The sequence below is a fragment of the Camelina sativa genome, chromosome 11, assembly GCF_030686135.1.
Source record: "Camelina sativa cultivar CO46 ecotype springtype chromosome 11, ASM3068613v1".
Taxonomy (NCBI): Eukaryota; Viridiplantae; Streptophyta; class Magnoliopsida; order Brassicales; family Brassicaceae; genus Camelina; species Camelina sativa.
In genome coordinates, this window is record NC_141890.1 from 39,625,087 (window position 1) to 39,637,584 (window position 12,498).

At 32.7% G+C, this 12,498-nt stretch overlaps 1 protein-coding gene and 1 pseudogene across 5 annotated transcripts; both read left to right on the plus strand.

The window, feature by feature from the left end:
* The first annotated feature begins 1,515 nt into the window (after positions 1-1,515).
* LOC104725443 (uncharacterized) lies at positions 1,516-7,625 on the plus strand. 4 transcript variants are annotated; one of them, XM_010444113.2, is made up of 14 exons: positions 1,722-2,098; positions 2,194-2,246; positions 2,380-2,844; positions 2,926-3,595; positions 3,724-3,764; positions 3,880-3,948; positions 4,199-4,299; positions 4,397-4,475; positions 4,696-4,794; positions 5,302-5,370; positions 5,465-5,514; positions 5,610-5,691; positions 6,879-6,973; positions 7,079-7,625. In XM_010444113.2, exons 1-14 carry the CDS (start codon positions 1,870-1,872, stop codon positions 7,206-7,208), a joined length of 2,232 nt encoding a protein of 743 aa, XP_010442415.2. In that variant the 5' UTR covers positions 1,722-1,869; the 3' UTR covers positions 7,209-7,625. The 4 variants fall into 4 exon arrangements, 2 of the variants coding, with proteins under 2 accessions (XP_010442413.2, XP_010442415.2); XM_010444111.3 differs by having other exon boundaries at positions 1,516-2,246; positions 2,394-2,844; XR_015572233.1 differs by having other exon boundaries at positions 1,570-2,246; positions 6,868-6,973.
* A 1,424-nt stretch (positions 7,626-9,049) lies between these two features.
* Positions 9,050-9,945, plus strand: LOC104725445 (calcium-binding protein CP1 pseudogene; annotated as a pseudogene). The gene has a single exon (XR_015570550.1). The product of XR_015570550.1 is annotated as a calcium-binding protein CP1 pseudogene (transcript).
* The last annotated feature ends 2,553 nt before the right edge of the window (positions 9,946-12,498 follow it).

The window sequence follows — 12,498 nt, forward strand, 5'->3', positions numbered from 1 at the left end:
ATACTCATATATCATTGATGTATTACCAAAAAAAAAAAAAAAGAGAAAAAGAAGAGAGAGTGGGAAAGATTTGACATTTGGAGCCAATAAGAGCTCAAATGCACGCAATCACAAAAAATTAAATTTAATTGTAGATGAGGTGTATTCATTGTGTGAATTAATTTAAGCATGTTCATTGCAGTGAGAACGACGTTAAGATGCATGCCAAAGCTAAATCTTATAAACATACTCCCTCTTTTTCATAATACACGATGTTTAGAGAAATATTTTTGTTTCATAATATAAGATGTTTCCAACTTTCTATGCAACTTTTAGATTAAGTTTATATTTTATATTATGCAGGTTAAACTTTTTAAAGGTAACTATTTATTAATATACGTGTACTTATTAAAACATCCTATATTTTGAAACGGAGAGAGTATATTCGTAGTACAAAAAAGAACGTCGTCGACGTATAACTTTTTTTTTAATGAGAAAACAGATATATATATATATATATATATATATATGTTGGGTACACTGATACAAAATTCAAGTATATATACTATATATCATAGGAAAAAAAATTAAAAAAATAAACAAATAAATATCCTAGATTTTTTGTTTTTTTGGGGTTAATTAAAAAACATCTTAGATTTTTTTTGAGTATACAATTCACTAGTTTTCCGGGTGATATGTAAATGCATGCATGTATCTATCTACTTTTGTTTTGAAAGACCTCTTACAAAAACATGTTTGATTATCTTAGTTTATCAAAGTAGCTGCATACTCTAAATTAAAAGATTCTAAAACGGAAGTGTTTATTACAAATTAAACTAAGCTATAAGGAAAATAAATAACTCAATAGAAAGAAAAAAAAAAAAGGAAATAACATGAAGGACAAAAAAAAAGTTTCACATCGATGATGATTTTGTACGGTCATAGTGAACAAAAAACAAAAAAAAGTAGTGCAACCAATGGAAGACTTTAAATTTGAGCTTACCAAAAAGATAACTTTTATTTTGTTGTTGCTTGAGCAATTAATGGAATGGGGTTGCATGCAAAAATTAATTGCGTGGGGTCTTCTATTTAATGATACCTCCTTTAAGATTAATATCATAACACTAAAATGAATTATGAGATTTTTAACTAATTTAGCGTAATTTTGATTTTTGTTATTTTTTTTATCATATACTAATATATTTATTTATAATTTTGTCCTTTACGAATTATTAATTTTTAAAAACAAGTCATCTTTTTAGGGTCAAAATATAGGCTGCCTATAATAACACTGAAGACAAAATCAATCTATTTCCATGTTTTATCTGTTTTTTTTCTTTCCAAGTCTTCACTTTTTCTTTTTTTTTTAGTCTTTCAGAGGAAAAAACCAAAAAAAAAATAAAAACCTGCTTAACCCAATCAAGCAGCCAAAATTTTAATTTAATTAATATTTGATCACACCACTAATCCAAACAAAAGCTGCCTAAAATCTAAATTCGAATCATTAAAAAAACAAGTGATTAACTTTGTTTGTTTATTTTAGAAACAAAGATCTAGATTATTTAATTACATAATCTCTCCACTATAAACAAAACAAAAAATAAAAAACACTGTTAAAAAGTTAACACAACAATAATTAAAACAAACTGAGAAACCTAAAACAAGAAAAAATAAAAAAAGGAATCAAAAACTTAAGAAAGATAAGCAAAGAAGTTTTCCATCATTTGTTGTTTGACTCTCTCCAGAAGAAATTTGTTTTGTTTCTTTCTTTCTTTCTTCTTCAAGCTTCTCTTATCACCATTTCCGCCGTGATTCCAACTACTCAGATTTGATCTCTGTCTCCCTTCTTCATACTCTGCACTGGATTTGATTTGATTTTGATTTCCGCAAATGGAGAAGACGACTCCACCGGCGGAGGAGCTTCTGAAGAAGATACGAGAGTTAGAAGAGAGCCAAGAGCATCTGAAACGTGAGATGACGAGGCTTAAAGTATCGGCGGAGATGAAGCAGCGTTCGCATTCAGCGTCGCCGCAACGCCCTGTGAGGAGACACAGTGGAGATGGTACTCCGATGTGGAGAAAGAGCGGTGCGGCTTCGTTTCGTCACGCTTCTCCGTTGCGAAAAGAGAGCCATGCGAAACTTTCCGGCGGCGGCGGCGGCGAGGGACAATCGGCAGGCAAGTTCACCGATAAACAGTATTTGAATATTTTGCAGTCTATGGCTCAAGCTGTTCATGTCTTCGATCTAAATGGCCATATTATCTTTTGGTGAGTACTCGTTAGATTTTGTTTTTTTGAATTTTTCATTGGATCGATGAAGGGATTTGTGGATTTTTGATTCGTATAGTTTTTGCTTGTAATGTGTTTTTAGTAGCTGATGTATGTCCCAACTGATATTCAGATTCAAAATTCCAGGAACTCAATGGCGGAAAGGCTTTATGGCTTCTCAGCTGGAGAAGCACTTGGGAAGGATCCGATTGATATTCTTGTTGATGTTCAGGATGCTTCGGTTGCACAAAATATCACTCGGCGTTGCAGCAGCGGAGAGAGTTGGACTGGTGAGTTTCCTGTCAAGAACAAAGCAGGAGAGAGGTTCTCGGTCGTGACTACCATGTCTCCTTCCTATGATGATGATGGTTCTCTTATTGGGATCATATGTATCACAAATGATTCGGCACTCTTTCAAGACCCGAGAGGTCCTCCAGCTAAGACTAGGGGGCAAGAAGGGGAAACGAGCTTTAGTCGAGTGACTAGTAGTGTTGCATCTAAGCTTGGTCTTGACTCGAAAGAGGCTGTTGTATCGAAACTCGGCCTTGATTCTCAGCAGCCTATACAAGTTGCTATAGCATCGAAGATATCAGATTTGGTTAGTCTTATTGTGGGTTGCATATACTCTCTCTCATCTTTTAGTATACTGTTGTTTGACTAGTGTAGTCAAACCTTGCAGGCATCTAAGGTGGGCAACAAGGTCAAGTCGAAAATACGAGCTGGTGATAGTAATGCTTCACACCTTGAGGGTGGGAGTGGGGACAGTCATCAGTCCGATCAGGGTTTCTTCGATTCTGCTTTCTTTGAGCGGAGGGAAGATGCAGCAACAAGTGGTGCTAATACACCGAGGGGTGATTTTATTCAATCTCCTTTTGGTGTATTTTTGCGCAGCGATGATAAGGCTTCTTCAAAGCCTTTCAGAGATTCCAGTGATGAAAGTGATGGAAACTCTATTATCCCTAAAACACTGACCTCAAAAGCTGAAGAGTGGATGTCAAAGAAAGGATTATCATGGCCATGGAAAGGTAATGAAAGGGAAGGTTTGGAAGGAAGGCGTGGTCATTCTGTGTGGCCTTGGGTGCAGAACGAACAACAAAAAGAACAAGCTTATCAAAGTAACTCTAATCACAGTGTCAAGTCGGAAAGCCAGGCATGTGAAAGTATTAAGGCTTCAAGTAATGAGCCTATGGGGTATTGGTCTTCCCCTGTTAACGTGAACAGCACTAGCAGTACTAGCAGCTGCGGAAGTACCAGCAGTAGTGTTATGAACAAGGTCGATATGGATAGTGACTGCTTGGATTATGAAATCTTATGGGAAGATTTGACAATTGGAGAACAAATCGGGCAAGGTGATGTACTCCTTTCCGAGAGATGACAAAAAAACATATCCATCCTTCAAGACATCTGATGATTTATGTGGCTTTCTTGTCTCTGTTCTGCTAAGATGCTAAGACAGTTTTCCTTTTTACACATGCAGGTTCATGTGGAACTGTCTATCATGGTCTATGGTTTGGATCTGTACGTTCTTGCTTTTTGTTGATGTTGTAGAATATGCATCATCGATCCTTACAAGCCCCCATGAGAAAATCATGAACAAAGAGACGCTTACTGAGAGTTGCTACTGTCACTGCAGGATGTGGCTGTAAAGGTGTTTTCCAAACAAGAATATTCAGAAGAAATCATAACATCTTTTAGACAAGAGGTATTATGTTTTCTATTATTTCTTTAAGATTGGTAACAGACAACTGATATTTTTATTTGGTTTTTAGTGACACCTGCCTTCTCTCGTTCAAATTTCTGTTAGAAAAATTATTCCCTAAACATATCACAATTTTCCCATCTGAAATCTTCTTCCGAACTGCATATACTACCTGGAAATTTAATCATTTCTGAGACCAGCCAGGCTACTCATTCTAATTTTGTACATATGCTGGACTTATTTTATTTTGAAGGTATCATTGATGAAAAGACTTAGGCATCCGAATGTCTTGTTATTTATGGGAGCCGTGACATCTCCTCAGCGTCTCTGTATAGTGACAGAGTTCCTTCCACGGTTCGGTCTCACCTCTTTGGCTAATATTACACTTCCTTTTGTGATTTTGAACTCGGGGGCCAAAAATCTGACTCACCCTATCATATAACATATGCAGTGGAAGCCTCTTCCGTTTGCTGCAGAGAAACACGTCAAAACTGGATTGGAGGCGTCGTATCCATATGGCCTCAGATATTGTGAGTATTAGTCACACACGTGATTTTCCAGTTGTGGGACTGCATACCCACTGTTTTCTAAGTAAAAGCTGTTATATTCTGGTTCTTTCGGAGTAAAAGCTGTTCTATTCTGGTTATTACTTGCATCTGTCTTGCATATTGTTCTTTGGACTCTTTCATTCAGTTGTTGTATCCTTTCTACAATATGTTACACATTTTTCTTACATACTTCTTCTGACAGGCTCGTGGCATGAATTATCTTCACCATTGTGCTCCACCGATCATTCACCGAGATCTGAAATCATCAAATTTACTGGTCGATCGAAACTGGACTGTGAAGGTATTATTTTCATTTTCGTAGTCAATGTCATATAACTTTCCCTTTAGACCGGACAGATATTAGGTTTCCACCATGCCTCCCAATAGAGCTAAAACAAGATAATTACTATATTCCTTACGAAATACCACCTTATCAGATTTCACCAGGTGAAGCGATTTCATTGGATGAATTAGATATGGATGTCTCCAATGAAATTTAATTTATTCCCTTCTGTTTGTGACGTGGGTTGGATATATTAGTCTAGGCACAACAAAAATGAAGTTATTAAGTCGAGTAATTCTGTTGCTATACTTTTGATAGATAGACATTGACATTCTGCTCGTCAGACTTTAAAGCAAAATGGAAAATCAGATAAAGATATTGTAAACAGCAATGAAGCTTTAGATAATGATTCATTGAGAATATACCAGAAAAAAGAGGCTTGGATCTTAATTGCAGCTAGAAATTAATATTGACTCAAAAATGGCTCTGCTTGTCATAGTTGACTTACCGTGTCATCTCTAACAGGTTGCTGACTTTGGTCTGTCGCGTATTAAGCATGAGACGTACCTCACTACAAAGACGGGAAGGGGAACGGTACTTAACATAGCTCTTACCGAATTGATTCCTCTATTTTATGATGTCAATTTTTCCTAAGATGATATTCCATTGCTTGTTACCTGTGTTGCAGCCTCAATGGATGGCACCAGAAGTTCTTCGAAATGAGGATGCTGATGAAAAGTATATTCCCATTCGCTGCTTGGCTTAACTTCCTTTCCTAATTTATGTTGTAGCCTTCGTCTCTGAATATGTTCCTTCTACTCTGTAAATCACAGGTCTGACGTTTACAGCTTTGGAGTAATACTATGGGAGCTGGTGACTGAGAAGATCCCGTGGGAAAATCTAAATGCTATGCAGGTATGATTTTCGTATTTAGGTATAAAAATGGTCCAGCGTTGTCCCCAAATATAAATTTGACTAGAGAAATATAAACTTTGGTTATATATTAAAAATTAAAATTATTACAATATAAGTAGACTACTCATTTTGGCTATTATACAGTAAAACCTCTATAAATTAATAATGTTGGGACTAAGACATTTTATTAATTTATAGTGATATTAATTTATCTATAAATTAATAATTATTATTTTATAGTGTAAATTAATAATTATTAATTTATAGATATATTTTTAATTGTTTATTTTTTAAAAAATTATGAATTGGAACAACTATAGCAAAATAAGATTAAACTTTCGGATGTTATAAATTTTATGGTTTAGGAATTGAACTTGTAATATTTAGAAAGCACTATTTACAATAAATTACAAATATTATAGACAAATTGACTTATACACATGAGACACATAAATTCAAATCTATGAATAATAATATCAATTCTCCTATTTTAATAATCTGTCAAATTATCAAATTGTAAATGATGCATATCTAAAAATTAAAACTTTAAATTTAATTATTTGTATGACATGTTATAAAATATTTTAGAGATATCATTATAGGTTGAAAATACAACATTACAATTGTTCTATAGAATTGAGCTTTAGGAGAAACATACACTATTATATCAGTATATATATATATATATATATAAATTTACATAATTATTAATTTATGATATTATTGGAACCATATTTTATAAAGAGATTTCGAAAAAATTATTATCTTATTATCTTATCGATTATTGTTAATTTTTACACTGGCCCGACTTGGGACCAGCAAAATTTATTAATTTATAGTGTTTATTAATTTATAGAGTATTAATTTATAGAGGTTTTACTGTAATATGTATCAATGTAAAACAATATAGTGAATACTTGTATGGCTGCAAGTCCAGTAAGTTGATGATCTTTTTCGGTCCAATTGAAAGGGTAGATTTGTATGACTGCAAGTCCAATGAGTTAATGATCTTTCTTTTTTTTGTCAAATCGAACGGGTAAATTTGTATGAATTAGAGCCGTCTTGTGTCCATCGCAAAACATCCCTTCTGATTAAGAAAGTTTGCAAATTATGGCTCATTATAGTTCCTAATATGTACACACAAAGTGAACCAAATATGAAGAGAAGTCTATTTAGGATACTTGCAGGTGATTGGAGCTGTTGGGTTCATGAACCAGAGGCTGGAAGTCCCGAAAAACGTTGATCCCAAGTGGATATCTTTAATGGAAAGCTGCTGGCACAGGTATGTTTGATTAATGTTTGGTCTCTTTCACAGCTATGTTTGATTAATGTGTTTTTGTAGTTGATGAAGTAGTAGCTAATGTGAGTAAAATATTTTCTTTTGCAGTGAACCGCAGCACAGACCATCGTTCCAAGAAATTATGGAGAAACTAAGAGAGCTTCAAAGAAAGTACACTATACAGTTCCAGGCGGCTCGTGCTGCATCAATAGACAACTCTGCCCTCAAGGGGAAATAAAAACCATTAAAATGGACAGAGCAGAATCTAATTATGCAATTTATGCGTTGACGAAGCTGAGAGCTACAGAAGCAAAGCAGAAAAGGTGTTTTTGTTGTTTGTATTGAAGCGCAACGAGGACGAAGCACCAAAAAGAAAGAGTTTTGGTATATGCCACAATATTCTCTCTCTCTCTCTCTCTCATTGACAAGAGCCATTCTTTTGTATGGAATTGATTCTGATAACGCCATGTGCTTGCGAGGCGAGCTAGAGAGGTTATTTATATATATCAGAAACATTATGCCTGAGACAGACCCAATTTTTTTTAAGAATAGTCTGTAAAGGTGAAATTACGAGAGAGAATTAAGATTTGTACCACTGATTTTGAGTAAATATTGTAACCTTTTATTGGATCATGCCTCCTTATTGTTTGGAAAAGTCTCTGTTTACTTTCTTTAAAACACGTAACTCAATTTACAAGATAAACTAGGATGAAGCAATTACACAATACCCCAAAATCCAAACAATGTCATAAATGGCTTTTGTTCAGGGTGGAGAATGGATTTTGATTTCTTTAATCCGAGGAGGCGTCAGCACATCTAATGTAACGTCCGGTAAGAAAAGAAAAAAAAATGATTTAAATAATATTCATATATTTTGTATAGTATTATGCGACTATGCGTAGTTGAAGTTAGAAAATAGTGTGACGTTAGAAAATTAAAAAAAAAAAAAAAAAGTTAAAAAATAGTGTGACGACTAGCAGAAAATATAAAATCATAAATTTATGTGATTTTGTATCGACGACTTGTCCTTGTATTGAGATTGGTGGATACTCACTTATTACTTACCCAACATTTGCATGGTAAGTACTAATAAGTAGCTATATATATTCAAACTTTTGACCTTTACAAACAAAACAAATAATCGTACGCGTGGTAAACGTACGTACACCACTGATATTAGACACGTGAACTAAAACAAAATAATGAAGCAAACTGTGCAGTATTTGATCTCCATCCACACAAAGAATAATAAATGATTTCCCCACATGAAAAAAAAAAAAAAAAAAAGATTCTAGTGATGAAAACGAACATACTTTGTTACTAGAAGACTAAAAATAGTTGGGGACTTGGGGTCCAATATAAAATTGAGGATCATATTTGCTCTCGCAAAGACCTTTGCGGTTGATTCTAACATGAAAAGACAAAATCAAGTTTCTCTATGAATCAGATACCCCTCACACCAGTCACTACTTCGATGATGTCATCCACTACGTACTTCCGAATCCAAAAATATCCAACGATATTTCACTTTCGTTAATGTTTATTTTTATTCGTAACCGACTATAATTATTTTATTTATTAAAAAAAACTCGTTTTTTTCTGACTATAATTATTTTATTTATTTAAAAAAACTTATAATTATTATAAGTTTCCAAATATTTTTTTATTATTTTTTAATTAATTTCTATGAAGTTAAAAATAACACTAAATATTTAGGATAGACCGGTGCAAAATAATATTTTTCTATTTATAAAATATTATTTAAAACCAAAAAATTGAAGTTAAAAATGACACTAAATAGAATAAGTTTTTGTTAGTTTTTTTTTTGTCTATAAAATAAAAACTACTAACTAAATAGTTTTAATGAGCAATATAGAGTGTCAAGAAAATAGTATAGTTATAATCAAGTATTAAATGCTTTTATTTGGGTAGGAACAAAAAGAGTATAAAATACAATACAATTATTATTAAACACCAAAACTTTGACCAAAAATTAAATAAATAATAACCAAAAGAATTGGAAGAAACATAAATAAATAAAAATAAAGTAACCAACCTTTCAAAGGAAGCTTTAGAGAGATACACAGTCAAACATTTGACTTTTTTGGAGCCTCTTCTCATCTCATTCTCTTCCCTTATTATATAAACCCTACGCTCCCACACGTCTCTCTCTCTCTCTCTCTCTCTCTATAAGTCTATAGCTTCCTTCACAATCCCAAACGCCACTTTTTCAAAATTTCAAAAAAAACTCAGAAGAGAAACAGAGATGTGTCCTTCCGGTAGAATCGCGATTCCGATAACCACCACCACCACCGCCGCGAAAAATTCAGATTTCCGACCAGCTTTCGAAATCATCGACGCAGATCGCGACGGAAAAATCAGCAGCGAAGATCTCCGAGCATTCTACGCCGGAATCTCGAGATCTTCCTCCGGTGAGAATAACCACCACGACGAGACGATGATCGGGACGATGATATCGGTGGCGGACGCGAACAAAGACGGATTCGTCGAGTTCGACGAGTTCGAGAGAGTTTTAGAAGAAGCAACGGCGCCATTGTATAGATCTGATGACGGGTTGATGAAAGATATGTTTACGGCGATGGATAAAGATGGAGATGGGAGGTTGAGTTACGGAGATCTCAAGAGTTATATGGATTCCGCTGGTTTGGCTGTTACAGACGACGATATCAAAGCTATGATTCGTTTAGCCGGCGGTAATTTAAACGGCGGCGTTTCGTTCGACGGTTTGCTTAAGATTTTTGGGTGTTAACAAATAATTATAAAAAAATGGTACACCACATGTTTACAACTTTCTTCTTCTTCAGTTTTGTTTGTTTGTTTGGAGGTGTATTTGTGTCCACCACCACCAGATTTTGTTTTGTTTTTGTTTTTTTTTAATAATTTGTCATATGAAAATGTTTAGAAAATTAATTTGTTGGAACGGTTCGTATTATCGTATATGATTTAACTTTTAATTTTAGAGTTTATGTTAACCTTTGATGAATACAAGTCGGCAAGCATTAAAAAATAAAAATAAATGATTATAATACTTGTGTAGATGAATGCACGTATCGTGATCACGTAAATTACTAATTTTAAACACCAAATTTTATGTAGGATGAACAAAGTTGTACAAATTTATCTATATATCAAAAAAAAAAAAAAAAAAAAGAACAAAGTTGTACGACATGTAGGCTCATTCATAACCTTTGTGTAGATGTGATTATTTTATAAGGATTCAAGCCTAAGATATAAATCTTTATTTGGAACCCATATGTTCTATATTGGTTCACTATATCATTCTTTTTTTTCATTCTCCAACATTGTTTATGTGTACACTTTGATCTTGTTTTGCAGCCTACATGTTACGTATTATGCATATATTCTTCTTTTAGTTTCTTCGGATTATTATATTTGTCTTCTAATTTTCAGGATAGCATAAAGAACTTGAAAAAAAATAATGAGCTTATATGAATCTTTGAATTAATGTACTTAATATTAGTATATGTTTATTTAAAATTAGTCAAATTTTTTCGAGAAATAGCCTTTTCAGTACGTCATTTTTCAAAAATACATTTTCTAACTGTTCATTTTTTAAAATATATATCATCAAATCGAAAAAGTTTCTAAAGTTTTATAGATTTAGAAGGTACTTTTTGATGATTGGAGACACTATCCAAGTTTTGTAAAGTCTATTAGGTTTTTATAAGGTTCTACAAGGTATTTTAAAAAGCTTTACAAGGTTTTTATAAAGTATTTATACGGTATTTATAGGATATTTATAAGTTTTTTACACGTCTAAAGGTATTTTGTGTATGTTCTTATAAGGTTATACACTTATTTGACTACTATAAGTATTTTGGTTAAGGTTTTTGAAAATAGTACTTTTAAAAAATGGTATAGAAAATAGGCATTTTTGAAATTTCCTCGTATTAGTTGGACATGTACTATAATTACTACATAAGAGATTACAATATATAGAACAAATATATATAAGATAATGTTATTTTTTCAAATATGAGACGATATTAATTTTCATTTTATTTGCTTTCTTAATTATGTTCTACTAATTTTCCATTATGTTAATACTAAGTACGATATAAAATTCATACAATATACATATTATTTTGATATAAAAATTATAATTGTACTCATTGTGATTGAGTGCACAGGATTAATATTTAATTTAATTATGAAGTAATATACAATGAAATTATATTGTAAGATGAAGAACGTAACTCTGGTTTTAAAAATACAAAATCAATGTTTAGAATACTATTTAAAATTTAACATATATCTCTTAAATCCATGTATTTTATGTATGCCTAATCTAGAAAACAAAATGGTGGTGGCGATACAGATTCCGATAAATTATTATCTTCTGCCACATATTCATCTTCTACTCCTTCCCACCAGGCCACCATCCTCAAAACCGGTGGGTGGCTTCTCCGTCTATTCTTCGGTTTTTTGTGCCCTTTCTATGATTTTTTATTTTTATTTTTCTCCGTTTCATAAACTATTTTGCCTTTTTTATGGAAAAAATTTGGTGGTGATGTGGCCGAGTTTGAACCAATGCGCATTTAAGGTAAACCTTCCCAAATTCTTGATTTCATGTTCTCCAGTTTAATGTACATTGCTACACCAATTTCGGCCATGGTGAGTGGCCATAAAGTAACATAGTTGACTCATGCTATATAGGTTAACATGTTTTATTTGAACACTCTAATATAAGCTCTATGTCAACATGGTTTATGTGACACAAAACACTCTACTCAGCCTGGTTTATGTGAATACTCAGATTTTTAATGTATGTATAAAAAACTGGTATCTAAATGAGAGGAAGAGGTAATTATATGAAATTAGTCATATTAATCAAAACTTGAATCAAGTTTATTATTTAGAGATCACAATCAACATAAGACCAGAACTCAGAAGTTAGAAATGTAAACACTTATGTATGAATATACTATTTGTTAACCAAATTTTATTATAATTGTATATAAATGAAATAAAAATGGTGTATATATATAGATTATATTTTTGTGATGTAAGCAAATAACGTAAATCACGTAGAAAAGCATGTCATTAGACAATATAATATGTTATTTATACAATTCATGTGCATATCCAATGCTGTTTTTAAAATTATATGTGATAAATAATCCAACATAATTACAAATTTTCGATATGTTGAATGAGCATTTTTCAGTGACAATACTCAGAATATAAAACCAGTTATGCAGAATTTAAAATAGGCTTCGACAACAAGACGCATATATGTGATCAAGGCATCAAGCTGATTAGACGAGCAAACCTATAGAACATAGACATCCCCATGCTTGTTAATTCGAATTCAGATTAAAAGAGAAAATAGTGGGCTGGTTCATCATGAGTAAGGCCTAAAGCCCACTGAAAAAACAGCGTCGCTTGACAGGTAAGAACTGATTGTTCGGTAATGACAGTTATTGATAGGGCGACTAGAAAGCAAGTCAATATAAATAACCATAAATTTATGTGATCTGTATCGA

Excerpts from the sequence above, each read along its gene's own strand:
- LOC104725443 (XM_010444111.3), top strand. The coding sequence starts at position 1,870 with ATGGAGAAGACGACTCCACCGGCGGAGGAGCTTCTGAAGAAGATACGA. Across the intron at positions 4,300-4,396 it reads GTGACAGAGTTCCTTCCACG|TGGAAGCCTCTTCCGTTTGC; the intron begins GTTCGGTCTCAC and ends TAACATATGCAG. Across the intron at positions 5,371-5,464 it reads CAAAGACGGGAAGGGGAACG|CCTCAATGGATGGCACCAGA; the intron begins GTACTTAACATA and ends CCTGTGTTGCAG.